This window comes from Dermacentor albipictus, chromosome 1 (genome assembly GCF_038994185.2).
Source record: "Dermacentor albipictus isolate Rhodes 1998 colony chromosome 1, USDA_Dalb.pri_finalv2, whole genome shotgun sequence".
In the NCBI taxonomy this organism is placed as follows: Eukaryota; Metazoa; Arthropoda; class Arachnida; order Ixodida; family Ixodidae; genus Dermacentor; species Dermacentor albipictus.
In genome coordinates this window covers 268,663,779-268,682,822 of record NC_091821.1, presented here as the reverse complement: position 1 = coordinate 268,682,822, position 19,044 = coordinate 268,663,779, and the positions used below count along the sequence as shown (strand labels likewise).

Below are 19,044 nucleotides of genomic sequence, written 5' to 3'. Positions count from 1 at the left end.
AGCGAGGGTCCATGCAAGGCTACGCTTCTTGTCACCTGTCAGCCGCATAAGCTGGCATGCATGACCACGCCGGGGATTGGAGTCAGCGTGCGTTACCCCTACTTTCCCTGTTTGTGCCCAGTGATGTGCGTGCGTTTCCGACTGGGCTCAGCGATACCTTCGGCGCACCGAAAGGAGCCCCAGCTCACTGAGAACATCGGCGCACCAAAAGGGGCAACCAGCTCACCGACGTCGGGATTGGCCTCCCGACACCGGATTGGTGGAAACCACGAATAATGACGACGCAGGCATAAAAAGCGGATCCAGACGGCTGAGAAGGAGGACGCTCATAAACAGTGTGATTCGGACATGCTAAGACGCTACCATAGTGTGCTCCGATAGCTGCAGCCGTTTTGTAATCTCAACCATGTACCTTTTGAATATATTCATTTTTCTTCATTCTCTTAAACGTTTCTCGGAGACCTTTCTTCCGGCACCATCGATGGAAACTTCGTTGGTCACACGGACCCCCGACTTCGCAACAATACATGACAGGAGTGCTGCAGAGAAGAAAGATGACGCGAGAAACTCGTTTGGACATTTGCACAGCGTTGAATGTGCACAATATCCTCTGAAGCTCCCTAGACGTCGCCACATTAGCCACTTGACAGCTGTAATTACCGGTGACCCTCCATGAAAGCATTGCAGAAATTGCAGCGCTTACCTTTATACTAATGTGCAAGTCCAGAGGAAAGCTAGATAGAATGGTAGAGGAGGGGGATGAGGAGGCAGAGTATGGGTAGAACCGAAGAAGTCGCGAAGCGAGTGACTAACAGCCTTGCCACTCTTCACTCGCAGTTCTCATAGGAGGGGGGGAGGCGTGGTATGGAAAAGGTGATGTGAGAAGGCAAGGAAACGCTACTATAGACAAGACAGCGGTTGCAGAGAAACAGGATAAATTTAAATTCAAGGGATGGTATGGTACGTTTTTGCTATTTTTGAAAGATGCACCATGTACATATGTCAAGCGCACAACTTACGCAGGGCGTGCAGAGGCAGAGCCGCATTAAAGCGCATTAAAGCGCATCAAAGCCGCATTAAAGCTGCATTAAAGCGACACTACGGAAGCGGTCGCACGTCAAATCAACACTTTGCCTGCCGCGGTAGCTTTACGGCTATGGCTTTCCTTGAGGTGGCCAGTTTGATCCCGACCACGGCAGCCGCATGTCGACGGGGGCGAAATAAAAAACCCTCGTGTACATAGATTTAGGGACACGTTAAAGAACCTTAGGGGGTCAAAATTAATTCGTAGTCTGCAACTACGGCGTGCCTAATAATCCGATTGTGGTTTTGGCCCGTACAGCCGCATAATTCAATTAAAGTTTAATCCAGAACAAACACAGCGAACGAGAGCCAAACATCTGTGCAATAAAGCTAATAGAAGAGGGACGCAAATTGACATACGCAGAGAAGTACATGTAGGCAAGACGAGCGCTCATCTTGCCTCGGTATGCTTTGTCTGTACATGCCTTAATCTGAACCCCTCTTCTAATAGCTATGTTTCACCAACAAGCCCCACAACAAGTATTCAGGTGGTAGAACTCGTGGCAATGTGCGCTTGCATGGTCACAACGTGCGAGTCGAAAGAAATTCGATTGAATTTCATTGTGAAAATTAGCCAGAAAACCTCCACGGTGACCAGTAACGTAGTTCTACAAGTTACACGGCAACGTCTGCGGCAAAGAGTACATTGGACAAACAGACACATCATTCCAATAACCGCGGACATCAGCCACCACCTCACTTCTGGATACCCTACTCAAGACACCTACGCTTGCCCTACCATAGTTGGGAAGAAGGCAGCGTCACTCTGTTACAGTGCGGCTTCCGCAACACCCATGACCGGAGACAGCGCGCACCGCACATTATACGTACTTTATACAGCGTTTCTCAACTCTAACCTTGTCGCGAGTGGCTTTGATTGCGAAATAGTTGCCAACATATTCGACCATAAGGCTGCATTCTATTATGTCCCCTTGCTTGTCCTTTTACTAGACTAAACCGCGCTTTCAATTTCCCTCGTTTTCTTATACTTGACTCGCGCGAATCATGAATTTATGAAAATGAGAGACTGTTGGGCTAGTTGGTATAGTACCACGTACACTTCAGCGCAAACCACACACGTAGACAGAAAGGCCGGAACACAGTGCCGTGCCCTGTCCTTTCTGTCTTCGTCCGTGTGTGGTTTGCGCTGAAATGTACAAGACGAGTTTATTAGCGGCGCGCTAGCAGGTGGTTTAGACAGCCGCCATAGAGGTGATGTGAATGATCGACTATTTCAAAATATTGCAAAATCATGCATACAGCGCTTCATACCCTTCAAGACAACGAAGACAAATTCCAGCATTCCCTGGATTAATCGAGAAATTTTACAATTAGGTCGTCGCGTTCGCAGGCATGAGAAGTTGAAACGTTCCAGTGAAAATGAGGGTTGCCTGTTTCAGGTTACTGAAGCAAGAACTCGCCAATAAAACGACTGTGGCTAAAAACTTTTTTCTACCTATAAGTACTAAAGACCAACCCTCGTAAATTTTGGAACTCCATCTTACCTGCTGGTTCCACGAACGCTTCATTTGTTATCAGTTGCAACATTATTAACGACCCTTTAGGAATTTCGGATTCTTTCAACGAGTGCTTTCACTTTGTTTTTTCGGATGATAATGTTGTGCTTCCTTATTTCACGAACACTACTCCGGCTAATATTGATGTGGCAAGAGGTGCAGACGGAATCTGGAACTTTTTAACTTGGACACTATGCGGGCACTGACGGAATAGCTTATGCGTTTTCCGTTCGTTATACCCAGTGGACTTCTAGGTATGATTCTTTTCCTTCATAACTTCTAGGTATCCTGCAGTTATTTTTCAATGTTCTCTCACAACAGGTATTGTTCCTTCATCTTAGAAATAAGCGAAAGTCCTCCCCCTATTTAAATCATCTTATTGAGATAAAATGTTACCACACATAATTTATAACCATATATGTAAATAATTTTAAAGTGACGCTTTCTTTGCCTCTTCTCCCGACTTTCCGGGTGCCGGTGTGGTGGTCTTGCCGCGCGTGCCGCTGAGTTTCTTGCAACACCACCAGATAGCGCAAGCGTCCACGCATCCTCTGGATGCGTGGACGCGCTAGGAGTGAAAAATGAGCAAGGAGGGCAAAATGGCCAAGTAAAGAGTGGGAATACAGTGAGCTTCTAAGTGTATTAACGACAGAAATACGGAAAGAGAAACAACATGTTCTTTGGAAAGAAAAAAAGAAACCGGAAAGCTGGTGGAACACGGAGATACGACAAGCGGTCACCGAATGACAGAAAGAGTCCCGAGAGCACAGGCAGGCAAAGAAGGCGCAGTTGACGCAGGATGAGGTAGCCAGTAAATGGGAAATATACCGGAAGAAAAAGTCTATGGTTCAAATACTGGTGCAAGCAAAGATAAAAGGTGAAAGTGAACGTTACGTTAGTTGTCAGAAATACGTGAGAAAAAGAAGGCCGCACCTAGAGTATTTCGGAACCACATAAAATTATTAGGCAGGAAGTCAACAACAATACAACAACATATCCTAGACGAAGATGGAAACAAATTGGAAGGGAATGTGGCATTAAAACACATCCGAAAAATAACAGCCGAATCTTTCCAAGGCAACGACAAGGTTGTTGTTGACGAAAAAAAGAGCGTGAAAGAGGTCCAGGTGGAAAAGGAGCTGGTGCTGACAAATTTCAACCGTAAGAAAGCCGAAGAGAAAATTCCTAAGCGCACAGCCACAGGGCTAGATGACGTTCCCGTTAGGCTGATTAATGAACTATAGACCAAAAAGTAAGGAAGCTCTGTTGAAAGCAGTGGAAAAAACTTTAAAAGATAGACGAATACCAGACGGTTGGCGACAAAGTAGAATTAATTTCATTTGTAAAGGTAAGGGGCAGAAAGATAAAATTCACTCGTATAGACCATTGACCATTACATCGGTAATATACAGGCTAGCAATGCAGGCAATCAAACTAAAGCTGCAAGCGCATGGGCAGAGAATAATAACAATTTGGGAGAACTTAGAATGGCTTCAGAATAGGTAGGCGTTTAGATGATAACTTATTTGTTCTTACTCAGTGTATTGAAATATAAAGAGTGGAAAGGAGACCGTTATATGTGGCCTTTTTAAACATTACAGGGGCGTATGACAGCGTAGACCGCAACATTTTATGGGATATTCTGGAAGGGGAAAATTTAGGTGACGATTGGATACAGCTTTTGAGAGCGATTTACCTCGAAAATACCGTTTGTGTTGAATGGGAAAGGATAAGAAGCGAGGAGAAAGTTGATATCAACAAGGGACTGAGGCAGGGGTGCCCTTTATCACCACTTCTGTGTATGATGTACATGGTGAGGATGGAGAGGGCGCTAGAAAGAAGTAATATCGGGTTTAACCTCTCATACAGACAAGCGGGTACAGTAGTAGAGCAGCAGCTTCCAGCTTTATTTTATGCGGACGACATTGTGTTGCTAGCTAACAAGCAAAGTGATTTGCAACGTCTAGCTAATATCTGTGGACAGGAAGGTAATAATTTAGGTTTGAAATTTAGTGTTAGAAAATCAGGTGTTATGGTACTCAATGAAAACAGTGAACAGACAGTGGCAATACAGGGCCAGGAAATACCTCGGGTAAAAGAATATAAATACCTTGGTATATGGATAAACGAAGGCAATAGATATATGGAAACACAGGAAAAAAACAATAACAGTGAAGGGGAAGAGAAATGGCAGCCATAATGAAGCACAGAGCGCTATGGGGATACAATAGGCACGAGGTACTCCGGGGTATGTGGAAAGGTGTAATGGTTCCAGGACTTACTTTTGGAAATGCGGTTGTTTGCTTGAAATCAGGGGTACTATCAGGACTCGATGGGAACCAAAGGTCAGTGGGTCGCCTCGCATTGGGCGCTCACGGGAAGACTACAAATTAAGCTGTGCAGGGTGATCAGGGCTGGACAAGCTTTGAAGTGAGAGAAGCTCACAGTAAAATTGATTATGAAGAACGACTGAGGAATATGGAAGAAAGTAAATGGGCTGGGAGAGTGCTGAGGTATCTGTACAGGAAAAACATTTATTCACAGTGGAGGAAAATAACTAGGAAGCTTACCAGCAAGTATGCGGCCTGTAGGGTGGGCAACACAGCAACAAAGAACGTCAAGCGGAAAGTCAGAGAGGCTGAAACAATCTCATGGGTGGCGGCAATGGAAAAGAAACCTGCCATGAGTAGCTACTTAAGAGGAAAATACGAAATCAGGAAAGAAACAATTTATGATAACTCAAAGGGAAGCTCATTGCTTTTCGAAGCGAGATCGGGATGCCTTAGAACACGCGCCTATAAAGCGAGATATAAGAAGGAAAAAGAAGCATGTGCTTGTTGCGGTAAAGCTAGGGAAACGATGGAGTATGCTTTATTAGAATGTGAAGACATCTGCCCAGCGGTTGATTTAGGCACCACTGGCCTCCTAAAAGCCCTTGGGTTCAGCGAGAGCAGGGGAAAAGTAAACATGTCCGCAATAGAGATTAGTAAGAGGCGATTGGAAGATTGGTGGAAGAAAAGTAGGGAAACGACAAAAAATAAATAAATAAAGACGGAGACGCACAAAAGCAAAGTTCGCAATAGGGGGTCAGAAAATGTGGTTGTGGCAGTTCATAGTGTTTTTTTTTCTTTTTTAACTTGGGTAAGATAATAAAACAGTATAATATAGCAAGAGCTTGGTTGTACAACCCACCGCCCCGTTCCAAAAGGGACGTTCATAACATCCATCCATACATCCATCCATCCACCCCGGCATCCATTCCATACGGATGCGTAGTTTGTGCTTATGGCACGTGCTGTGCTTGCTTCCCTATGCGACATAAAAGCAGGTGCTGGGCTGTGGAGGTCGCGTGCTGGACTGTGATAGTGTAAGCATTACAATCGTTCATAGCCTAAGAGAGCGCTTGGAGCGGGCGTCTCAACAGCGTGCTGGCCATATATGCAGAAGGAGCACGTTAACACGCGCCAGCAAAATGGCTGTAAAACGTGCACTCAGCGTCGAGGGCACCCAGGCCCGAAAGAAGCGTCGCGCGCAGAACAGGAGCGTCTTCGCTACGCAGCGAAACGTGGTGCAGACCGCGAATATATTTATAGAATGTATACATACGATTTTATAACAATTAATTGAAACCCGCCGTGGTTGCTCAGTGGCTATGGTGTTGGGCTGCTGAGCACCAGGTCGCGAGATCGAATCCCGGCCACGGCGGCCGCATTTCGATGGGGGCGAAATGCGCAAACACCCGTGTACTTAGATTTAGGTGCACGTTAAAAAACCCCAGGTGGTCGAAATTTCCGAAGTCCTCAACTACGGCGTGCCTTATAATCAGAAAGTGGTTTTGGCAAACCCCATAATTTAATTTTTTAATTAATTGAATTACGAACAGCCTCATAATTCAATTAAAGTTTAAGACTTCTGCCACGATGCGATGTGCCCTGTGGGGCAATGATAAAGTTCGACTCCCTCAGAGATTACGAACAATGACGCACAACAACGCCTCAAACAAGCACATCTCCGGTGTGTTCTGTGGTCTACGCAGATAAACAGTAGTGGTGCACGCAAGGTAACGTTCAACATCAATACACCACTCTGGTACTGGACTAAACGCTGAATAAATCACACATTCGCCGCCAGCATCACAGCTAATGATCGTCGGTCAAAGCAAACATCATACAAAGCTTCGCTTACATCGATTCCCACAGTGCGCGGGATCCGCATATTTTTGTTTCTTAGTTTTATTGCGTCAAATTAATCTCGTCATTCAAGCGTCACCTCAATGACAGGACACTTAAAGCTACATCAACTTTCTCTACGCCGCAAATCTTCATGTCTCACTCTTTTTCATAAGATCTATCATTACGATCCCGTTTTGAAAACGTACCCCCTAGCTACATATCATCTCTATGTGACCACCGTTACAAAGTACGTTTGTAAACTTGCCGCACTAGCTTGTATCATGGCTCTTTTTCGCCAAGAAACAGCACCGAATGGAACCACGTGCCCGTCTCCGTCGCCGCAGTCACTGACACACAAAAATTCAAGATTGCTTTACATGCCTTTTGACACTCTTTTGCGTTCTGCATATTTTATGAATATCATACCATTTCTGTCTGTAGTGCCTTCGGGCCCTGAAAGTACGTTTAATAAATAAATACACGATAAGCTGAATCGCAGAATGTCGAATATAAATTTCAGTATGGCTTTCGGCGTGGGTTGGGTACCATTTGCCAGTTAACGGAATTCACTGACGACAACGCACATGCTTCGGAGATAAGAACCTGGTTAGATGCCATTTTCATAGGTTTTTGCCAGGCTCGTGGCACTGCTAATAATTCTAAACTAATTCAAAAGCTGAGCATTATCCTTACTAATTATAAATAAGTTCACTGTATTTCTAACTTTCTTTTGAATTGGTTGCATATTATCACTTCTGTAGTGACAAATACGGGCGCCAGCAGAAGAAGAAGAAGACGCCGGTTGTTGTTGGTGCTCGTACTCGCTCCAATCGGCCGTTGCCTGTTGCTGCGCATTCACATAAAACGCCGAGCGCATCTAACCCTAAACGTGCACTATCAATCCGTGGAGTGTGCTGGTTCCAATTTTTATCCTGGAACTCCGTACCTGGACTTTACCCCCAGCCTCGGCAATGCCTGCCGACGTGCCGCAGCAAGGTGCTACCGCACCACCGGTGGTCGCCTGCTGCGGAGTACTCAGGCAGCGAGACCCTGTCATTTTCAACGGCACCGACGAGCACGACGTCGTGGACTGGCTCACTTCGTATGAGCAAGTAAGCGCCCGCAATAAGTGCAATGAAGGCTGCAAACTCGGCAACGTCAACTTTTACCTGGTGGGTGTGCCTCTCTGTTCCGACATGGGACTAGCCTACGGCTGGGAGGGACCTACCTAGCAGGACCCCTGCCTAGCTCCTCAGGACCGAAATAAAGTCGTTTACTACTACTACTACTACCTGGTGGGTGCGGCTCAGCTGTGGTTCCAGAAACACGAAGCTGGTATTGCCATCTGGTCATCTTTTAAAACGAGCTTCGCGGAATTCTTCGGCCGACCTGCTGTTCGAAAGCTCCGCGCACAACAGCGCTTACGCGGTCGCACCCATGCGATGGTAGCGACTCATGATCTGCACGAAAAACGATGGTTCTGGAGCAGAATGAGTCAGTACCACTGCAATGAACAGATCGATGGTGGCGACTCGTGATCTGCACGAAAAACGATGCTTCTGAAGGAGAATGAGTCAGCACCACTGCAAAGAACAGTGCGATGGCGGTGACTCATGGTCTGCACGAAAAACGATGCTTCTGAAGCATAATGAGTCAGTACCACTGCAATGAACAGATCGATGGTGGCGACTCGTGATCTGCACGAAAAACGATGCTTCTGAAGGAGAATGAGTCAGCACCACTGCAAAGAACAGAGCGATGGCGGTGACTCATGGTCTGCACGAAAAACGATGGTTCTGGAGCAGAATTAGTCAGTACCACGGCAACGAACAGAGCGATGGCGGTGACTCAACGTCTGCACGAAAAATGATGATCCTGAAGCAGAATGAGTCAGCACCACTGCAATGAACAAATCGATGGCGGCGACTCATGATCTGCACTAAAAACGATGCTTCTGAAGCAGAATGAGTCAGCACCGCTGCAATGAACAGATAGATGGCGGTGACTCATGATCTGCACGAAAAACGCTGGTTCTGAAGCAGACTGAGTCAGCACCACTGTAACTAACAAAGCGAAGGCGGTGACTGATATAGTCTGTTCGAAAGACGGGAGAACCACCGAGAGAAAGAATGTAGCAGCTCGAGAGGGCAGGGTGTTGCTGTACAAGAGCGGTGCATGATATGAACCCAACCGTACGCCTACTTTTTAATAGAACTTTGCACCCTTTGGGACGTATCTTGTGCCCAAACAGTAATCAGCATCAATCTTGTGTGCCTTCCGCTTCATTAAAGGGAAGCTGAAGCGGTTTTCAATTTCCATGAATTGATGGGGTTGGGAAGAACAGACCTATTAATTTACGATTCTGAAATTTTTTCTTTGTATTGTCAATATAAAGGGCAGAAATCGCTTTCTAAATCCTCCCCCCCCCCCCCGCGGACACGCCCCCGTCGCTTCCCGGAGCGCCAGGTGAGGAGGCAGGCGGAGGAGAGAACCGGCGCGAGTGACGTCATTCCCGGGGACCGTACTGGCGGACGGGCGTGCTGGCATGCATGTTTCTTTCCGTCCTGCGCTTTACTAAACAATGCTACAAGAGATTTGCCGCCGCTAACGTTTGTTTTCTTTTGCGATTTTCGCGAACTGTGCTTCCTTTCTGTGCTGCGTGAGTGCCTACAGTCAAGGGCGCCCAACATGCCCTCGTTCTGCGCAGAATTCGGCTGTGCGAACACAGGCGGGTGAGACGATGTGGTGTTTCGCATGTTCCCGAAGGACAAGAAACTTGCAGCGCAGTCGGTCCGTGCGGTGAGGAGAGATAATTTCTTGCCGACGAAATCAAATGTGCGGTGTTCGTACCATTTCCGCTACAGTGATTATCATCGGAGCTTGACAATTCGGGCAATCGGTATTCCAATTAAATCGGCGCGACTGAAGGCCGGCGTTGTTCTGTCTATATTCTCCCACAAGAGAAACACCTCGCCACGCCAAGAGGAGAAAGGGTGAGGTAATAAATTAAGGGTTTTAATGTGCACACAGGCAATTTTTTAAACGGGTGATCACCCGAGTGTCGAACAAACGGCCTTACAGCGGCCTATGATGAAGCGAGGTGGAGTCACAGCCGGGAATATGCACATGCGTGCAAAGTGCTTGCCGTTTTCATCCTGTTTTTCCACTCCGCTTTGTCTCGGAACACTGTACTATGGCTGTTTGTTCGGCGCTGTTTTGGTACGGTGAAATAACTCGCCGGGGGTACGCTTGCGCATTCAGTGATATTTGCTATTCGTCCTACCACGCGGTGCCCGCAGGTTTAGCTCTTCAGCATTCGTGTTCAAATCACACAACATAAGGTGTTACGGTAATATTTTCATGCTCGCGTTAGAGTAGTTGAACTCGGCGTGTAAAAACTTCGTTCCGTAGATTTCGCAATCACAGCTTGCTACCAGCAGCGAAATGCCGCAAAACCGCGCGTCGGCACAGCCGCGCCCGTGGCAAGGCGAACGGGCTCAAATAATGAAGTAACGTTGTGAGGTATTGAACTTGTGAGCGTTCGACGTGGTCTAGCCCAATACAGGCATCGCTGCTGGACAAAAATTGTTTTCTTGCCTTTAACTGGCTATGCATCACGCATGGCAAAATTATTATTTGAAAGTAAATATAATACATTACTCATTACTTTCTTATTGCGCTCATTGATTTGAATTACTTTACCAATTACCGCTTTCAAAAAAGTAATGGTATTACTTTACGATTTCTTCCAAAAAGTTTTCATGCATGCAAGAAGCAAAAAGCAAAGTATAAAGGGACGCCAACCTTTCTTCAAGGTAACATACACTTGCCAACATTTCATGTCCTCCCCCCATGTTCCTCCACGACACCTCACGACACTACCAACGTTCTGGCGCCGTACACAGCTTACTGGTGCATATTTAACGCAATTAATAAATTACTTTAGCCATGAAATTACAGACGCCAAATAATTAACATTACTAAATCACTAGACAACTAATCCATCACATAAATTACTGAAAAAGTATTTCAATTACCGTAAGCAATTCAACTGTTGTCATGTTTGCTGATATGCATGATATGCTGAAATTCATGACATCCACGCCTTGCACTCTTTCAGATTCTAGCAGAGCACCTTGAGAACCGAGCCCCTGATAAACCTGTTCCACTACCATCACCAATCGAAGAGTTTGAAGCAGCCAGTGTGACAGAGGCAAATAATGTTAAAGAGTTTGAAGTGCCCAAACGCGGCACTTATGTTCGCGATCGTGTATCAACATGCAAAAAACCATGGAACTTTAGACAAACAGCGGCAAGATGCATGACATCGCGAAATTGCACCCGTGTTTACAATCTAATGAGATTTAGTGCTTCGGCATTCTTCCAGCAGCAAGTACCCAGTGACACTTTAGCGCGTTTTTTCTCCCGTCATTCGAACGTGCAGCTACATGAAAATACATATGTACCAGCTAAGATTTCCAACGCGCGAGAAGGTGCACACATCGCTCTCGCTGTTGGCACACTCAACATCGTCGTTGCCCCCGTTGCCGCCGTCGTTTTCTGTATCGGCTGTCGGTTCGAACATGTTCGGCGAAAATACAAGCTCTCCGAGGCAGCGAGAACGTTCCATAATGCTTACAACGCAGCTGTGAAGCGAGAACGGAACAGCGTGCTACGCTCTGAAATGGCGGCGCCGACCGGGGATCCCCGTGAATGACGTCAAAGTGGTCCCGACCAATCACGGGCAACAGCGGCGTTCGCGCGATGCCCTGAGGCGTTGGTGCGCGTTTTCTTGCAAAGAACAGACGCTTTCGTTTGTTTCTGCCCTTTTAAAACGAGATATTCGTGTTCAGTGGACTCAAAACTGTAGAATGCCGCAGGGAACTCATTTTTTTTTCGAAAAGTGTTTCAGCTTCCCTTTGACGGTGAGCGCCCGGTACTTTCACATCACGCACAGCACGCGTTTATCAGCGCGACATATAGCATTCTTGACCAGAAAGTAGCAAGCGCGGAGTTTTTAAGAAAGGCAACGCAAGCAAGAGAGATGACGATTATAATTTGGGGCACTCCTCTGGATCGGCCAGTCTTTGCTATGAGCTACCACTGCTGAGAAAGAAATACTTCATATCCAATTCATGAATCATCCCGCAAAAAAACACATAAAATTTTGACAGCAGCAGTATGACACATCTGTGCACGATAGCACTCCGGCAGCGAGGCAGCGATAAACGCTGTGGACCATGTGATGTACATACTACGTACAAATCCAGCGGACCACGTAGTACAGGTCATGTGACTGCCTCACTGGAAGAGAATAATATGACAGCTTTAAAATGGAAAGAGAACACTCTCTTTTATTACTTAGTAACTGGGACTTGTGCTTCTTTAATAGGTTTTTGTTTTGTTTTCAATGTTTGCCTCAATATTATAAATAAACGTTAAGTTTACGAAAGCGTCACCCCAACCTCTTAGTCGACATAATCACGGAATGCACCAAGCGGAATAGCGGGGACCTCGGAGATCGGCATCGCAGGGAGGCGTCAAAGCGAACTGGATCGCTCAAGCCCTTCTTGGTCTTAACGGCCAGCACGCCCTATATGACGTGCCCCAAATGTCAAGACAGGCAGGACGTGAAAAAGAAATCGCGGGCCCACAGTCATTGACAAACTTACTTACTCACGTTAGACATAACTGACACACAAGTATAGTCCGCTATTTATCATAAGCAGTGCTTCTACAGTATCTTGTCCTGCGTTAGATTTTCTTGGATCCGACAACCTATAAATCTGGGTACCCATTCTCGTGCTGCGAACAAAATTTTCTGTTGTCAGTGCTGCGCCCGTCCAGTCTTTCTTCTGGTCCTTTCTTGTTTCGCGCTGTTTTCATAAGTAGGTACTAACCCACATTTGAATTGTATACATGGCACCAGAGGTATGGTGGAAGTATCTAGCAAGTGCTCCGAGCTAGTGAGGTTCACGTTCGAGCATCAGCATTGTTAGAGGGCAATTCTATTTTCAGTCTTATATGTGCTCTTCTCTTTTAATAAATGTGGCCATGAGCACAGGGCATACTCGTCAAGGTATTAAATGACATTACTATCCGTCACATTCTAGTATAGTACTGCCTATAGCAAACTCTTTTAACTCTGCTGCGCTTCACATCAGATCTACGGCGATCCTCTGATTTGCACCTGCCCGGTTTCGCCAGACGTATGCTCATGGACAGGTGCTTTTCCGCACATCTCAAACAACATGCTTAGCTTAGTCATACTATAGTATCAGTCGTACGGCGTACTATAATCATCTGCCTCACAGCTACTATACGTATTGTCGGACTGAAAAATGTATAGTAGGGTACCAAGGCACGACTAAAGCTTTTAGCTCCTCCGCATATTGCCACTGTGGAGACCCAAACACTGTCAGAAGTGTGGGTTAGGAATCGGACTGTTTATAGGGCGAACTTGTGCTCAGAAAGAGAGTGAGAGAGTTAGCGATTGAGGAAAAGAAGAGACGCCGTTTTCTGGTACCGTTCAGGGAGCCCGATTCGGCGTATCGGAAAGACAAGCAACACCCGAATCACGATGGCGGCAAGCGCACACATCGGTCGTCGAATCCGAATTATCCTGATGGTTCAAGACCATCCGTTATTTATACATCTATCACCGCATGATAATTCCAGAGTAATTGCCGGTGCTCACGAGCATTCGAGAGTGTGCAACAATATTCGCGCGCACTCTGATTAGACAAGACTCCCTTGCTATAGTAATGGTGGCAACACCCAATAAATTTCCGGTACAGTAGGCGGGTCTCGAGCCAAGCGATAACTGGATAACAGTCATAATCTAGCTAAAAACGGTCGTCAATAAAAACGTCAGGCAAAATGCACGCGAAAGTATTACAACGTGACAATATACATGTATACAATACACTAGCCAACATGACATCGTGCGCGTGAATACGCGGTGGCATGCATATCAAGCATGCGCGGACTTGAAAACTCAACCGGTGATGGTTTAGATGGGCCGTGTCGAACAGGAGGAGTATCGAATAGAATCTCGGAACGGATCTGCGAATGAGAGTTGCAGCCGACTCACAGAACTTTTCGGATGACCGTTACGTGCGACGCCGACGTTGGTGGCCAACGCCAAGCTGCCGCCCCAGAGGGGCCAAGCGAGACCAGCGTTCTTACGGGCGCTCTTGGCGTCGGCGAGCGGCAGCGCCGGGACGTGCGTGATGAGTGCCCGATCGGCGTGCGGTTCCAGGCTGGGCGACTGTCCCCTGTGCACAGGGTACGGCACGGTGACGGACGCCACGGGACGACGGCGCGCGCCGTGCACGTTGTTCACTTACGCCGCAGGTGCTCCGTGCTTCCGCACCAAGAATCGGTGCTCGTCCTGCATCCTAATCCTGGTGCTGCGAGTTTCGGTGTCGGCAGCCTGCAAGGTGCGCTGCCAGTCATCCCCAAATGCGCGTCTGTGGCGTCGCGCACCGACAGAACCGGCAGGGCGCCAGCTCCTTGGCTTTTTTAAAGCGCGGTGTAAATAAGTCCATATACTCCACTATGCATAGCTAGGTATCTTCCATGCTAACGTACACATTTAAAAAAAAGATAAACAAATAACCAATATTGTATAACTTGTTGCGAAATAATAGTTGCTTAAGTTCACTGCTGTATTCATACAGTAGTGAACTTGGGCATATGTAAAGATCGCCGCTTGAACATGAACCACGCCCGTCACATCTGTGAACGAGTTGAGATTTCAACACGAGATTACTACAGCAGCGACCTTGTCGGAAATAATGAAGTTTTGAGGTGGGCATGATTACGGGAAAGACTATATATAGTTACCTTCAGCCTTTTTATTCAAGTGAGGCGCTTGTGTGTGATACACTGACTATGCGACTTTTCATACGTGACAGATAGCATGTATAGCGGTATAAGTAAGCGGTGAAAATATGGTCATCCGCTGTCACACCTGACGGGAGCGCACCTCTTCATAAGCTACGAGCTATGAAGCGAAGTTCCACTTAATATAAATCGGATATGTGGTAGCTTGTCGTTGGGTCGCATCGCGGTTTCTGGATTTGTTGTTGGAACTATTCTTATAAACAGTATTTCATATATGTTGCTGTGCTCATGAGTACCTTGGCATCATCAAATTTTAAGTGGACCCCGACGAGAGCATTTATTTGGACCCTCACCTTTCTTAAAAAGCAAGGGGAGCAACCCAAATGCCGCTATCATCGTTTAGCGCAATGTATCGTTCTAATGAATGATGACTGGTTTACGACCATTTTTTTCTCACCTTTTTCAGCGATTCCTCAACCCTCTGCCAAAACGAGCGCAATATCATCATCATCAGCCTGGTTACGCCCACTGCAGGGCAAAGGCCTCTCCCATATTTCTCCAACAACCCCGGTCATGTACTAATTGTGGCCATGCCGTCCCTGCAAACGTCTTAATGTCATCCGCCCACCTAACTTTCTGCCGCCCCCTGCTACGCTTCCCTTCCCTTGGAATCCAGTTCGTAACCCTTAGTGACCATCGGTTATCTTCCCTCCTCATTACATGTCCGGCCCATGCCCATTTCTTTTTCTTGATTTCAACTAAGATGTCGTTTACCCGCGTTTGTTGCCTCACCCAATCTGCTCTTTTCTTATCCCTTAACGTTACACCTATCATTCTTCTTTCCATAGCTCGTTGCGTCGTCCTCAATTTGAGCAGAACCCTTTTCGTAAGCCTCCAGGCTTCTGCCCCGTAGGTGAGTACTGGTAAGACACAGCTATTATACACTTTTCTCTTGAGGGATAATGGCAACCTGCTGTTCATGATCTGAGAATGCCTGCCAAACGCACCCCAGCCCATTCTTATTCTTCTGATTATTTCTGTCTCATGATCCGGACCCGCAGTCACTACCTGCCCTAAGTAGATGTATTCCCTTACGACTTCCAATGCCTCGCTGTCTATTGTAAACTGCTGTTCTCTTCCGAGACTGTTAAACATTACTTTAGTTTTCTGCAGATTAATTTTTAGACCCACTCTTCTGCTTTGCCTCTCCAGGTCAGTGAGCATGCATTGCAGTTGGTCCCCTGAGTTACTAAGCAAGGCAATATCATCAGCGAATCGCAAGTTACTAAGGTATTCTCCATTAACTTTTATCCCCATTTCTTCCCAATCCAGGTCTCTGAATACCTCCTGTAAACACGCTGTGAATAGCATTGGAGAGATCGTATCTCCCTGCCTGACGCCTTTCTTTATTGGGATTTTGTTGCTTTCTTTATGGAGGACTACGGTGGCTGTGGAGCCGCTATAGATATTTTTCAGTATATTTACATATGGCTCGTCTACACCCTGATTCCGTAATGCCTCCATGACTGCTGAGGTTTCGACAGAATCAAATGCTTTCTCGTAATCAATGAAAGCTATATATAAGGGTTGGTTATATTCTGCACATTTCTCTATCACCTGATTAATAGTGTGAATATGATCTATTGTTGAGTAGCCTTTACGGAATCCTGCCTGGTCCTTTGCTTGACAGAAGTCTAAAGTGTTCCTGATTCGATTTGCGATTACCTTAGTAAATAGTTTGTAGGCAACGGACAGTAAGCTGATCGGTCTATAATTTTTCAAGTCTTTGGCATCCCCTTTCTTATGGATTAGGATTATGTTAGCATTTTTCCAAAATTCCGGTACGCTCGACGTTATGAGGCATTGCGTATACAGGGTGGCCAGTTTCTCTAGAACAATCTGCCCACCATCTTTCAATAAATCTGATGTTACCTGATCCTCCCCAGCTGTTTTCCCCCTTTGCATATCTCCCAAGGCTTTCTTTACTTCTTCCGGCGTTACCTGTGGGATTTCGAATTCTTCTAGACTATTTTCTCTTCCATTATCGTCGTGGGTGGCACTGGTACTGTATAAATCTCTATAGAACTCCTCAGCCACTTGTACTATCTCATCCATATTAGTAATGATATTGCCGGCTTTGTCTCTTAACGCATACATCTGATTCTTGCCAATTCCTAGTTTCTTTTTCACTGTTTTTAGGCTTCCTCCGTTCCTGAGAGCATGTTCAATTCTATCCATATTATACTTCCTTATGTCAGCTGTCTTACGCTTGTTGATTAACTTCGAAAGTTCTGCCAGTTCTATTCTAGCTGTAGGGTTAGAGGCTTTCATACATTGGCGTTTCTTGATCAGATCTTTCGTCTCCTGCGATAGTTTACTGGTATCCTGCCTAACGGAGTTACCACCGACTTCCATTGCACACTCCTTAATGATGTCCACAAGATTGTCGTTCATTGCTTCAACACTAAGGTCCTCTTCCTGAGTTAAAGCCGAATACCTGTTCTGAAGCTTGATCTGGAATTCCTCTAATTTCCCTCTTACCGCTAACTCATTGATCGGCTTCTTAAGTACCAGTTTCTTCCGTTCACTACTCAGGTCTAGGCTAATTCGAGTTCTTACCATCCTGTGGTCACTGCAGCGCACCTTGCCGAGCACGTCCACATCTTTTATGATGCCAGGGTTAGCGCAGAGTATGAAGTCTATTTCATTTCTAGTCTCGCCGTTCGGGCCCCTCCACGTCCACTTTCGGCTATCCCGCTTGCGGAAGAAGGTATTCATTATCCTCATATTATTCTGTTCCGCAAACTCTACTAATAACTCCCCCCTGATATTCCTAGTGCCTATGCCATATTCCCCCACTGCCTTGTCTCCAGCCTGCTTTTTGCCTACCTTGGCATTAAAGTCACCCATTAGTATAGTGTATTTAGTTTTCACTCTACGCATCGCCGATTCCACGTCTTCATAGAAGCTTTCGACTTCCTGGTCATCATGACTGGATGTAGGGGCGTAGACCTGTACAATCTTCATTTTGTACCTCTTATTAAGTTTCACAACAAGACCTGCCGCCCTCTCGTTAATGCTATAGAATTCCTGTATGTTACCAGCTACATTCTTATTAATCAGGAATCCGACGCCTAGTTCCCTTCTCTCTGCTAAGCCCCGGTAGCACAGGACGTGCCCGCTTTTTAGCACTGTATATGCTTCTTTTGGCCTCCTAACTTCACTGAGCCCTATTATATCCCATTTACTGCCCTCTAATTCCTCCAATAGCACTGCTAGACTCGCCTCACTATAGATAACGTTCTAGCGTTAAACGTTGCCAGGTTCATATTCCAATGGCGGCCTGTCCGGAGCCAGTGATATATATGAGCGCAATATGATCGATTGATATAGCGAATATGATATATATGAGCGGAGCGCAATATATGATCTATTAAATCGAGCACGGTTTTATAAAGGCCTGCATGAAGTACTTGACTTATTTTGGGCTATCTTTGCGCAAGGCTTGCCTCTTATTCGGGCTCGTTTGAAGAGGCCCCGAATCCGTCAAGTCACCCTGGTTAGAAAGTAAAGTCCTCAACTTATTTTCAGTTATTTCCGGGGAGTAAAAGTGGGAATGTGTAGACCGGACATCTATTCCTGTTCTAGGAACTGAACATTCAACCCAGCAGCATATACCATGGATGACTCCGGGCTTATTCTGACTACCGTGTGCCACCAATGCATCTCTAGTTGGCGGGTATGTTTCAAGGAATAGTAACACTTCGGTCCGCGAGGCCACGTCGATTGAATGACAGTGACGCAAGATGTGCCAAGTTGTCCAGACGGCTCACTCACACGTGCGTGATCCGATGCGCATGCGGCGTCCTGGCCGGCGGGTGAGACGCCGCCGCTCCGTCGGAGGTTGGAGACAACGCGAAACGCTTGCGTGATCCTGAAGAACATTTTGCTGTTCGTTTCACAACCGTGGATCATACCCACTACGTGGGATTGACCAAGAAGCAGATTTTGTTGCAACGGGAACTCTTCTGCAGAGACATTTACTCTCAGTGCTGCTACACATTGTTCTGTATATATATATATATATATATATATATATATATATATATATATATATATATATATATATATATATATATATATATATATATATATATATATATATATATATATATGAAACAAGAAATGAAATTGATTGCATACTTTCTGCCGATCCCAGCATAGTGCAGGATGTAGAAGTGTTAGGTAGGGTAAAGTGCAGAGATCATAGGTTAGTGAGGGCTAGCATTCACCTCAAGTTAAAGAGAGAAAGATTAAAATTTGTCAAGAAGAAACAAGTCAACATTGAGGCAGTAAGGATAAAAGCAGACAAAATCAGGCTGGTACTTGCAAACAAATATGCAGCCTTAGAACAAAGATATGAC

The 19,044-nt window shown here is 46.0% G+C and overlaps 1 protein-coding gene across 4 annotated transcripts in view; it reads right to left on the bottom strand.

The window, feature by feature from the left end:
• The window catches only part of LOC135915986 (guanylate kinase), a 34,753-nt gene extending 16,165 nt beyond the window's left edge, over positions 1 to 18,588 (bottom strand). For all 4 annotated transcript variants that reach the window (XM_065449193.1, XM_065449202.1, XM_065449177.1 and 1 more), the window contains exons 1-3: positions 18,458 to 18,588; positions 14,122 to 14,207; positions 13,961 to 14,049 (exon numbers count right to left, since the gene is read on the bottom strand). In XM_065449193.1, coding sequence (XP_065305265.1) covers positions 13,961 to 14,049; positions 14,122 to 14,207; positions 18,458 to 18,565 — 283 coding nt within the window. In that variant the 5' untranslated portion in view covers positions 18,566 to 18,588. The remainder of the gene's footprint in view (positions 1 to 13,960; positions 14,050 to 14,121; positions 14,208 to 18,457) is intronic.
• Between the last annotated feature and the right edge of the window lie 456 nt (positions 18,589 to 19,044).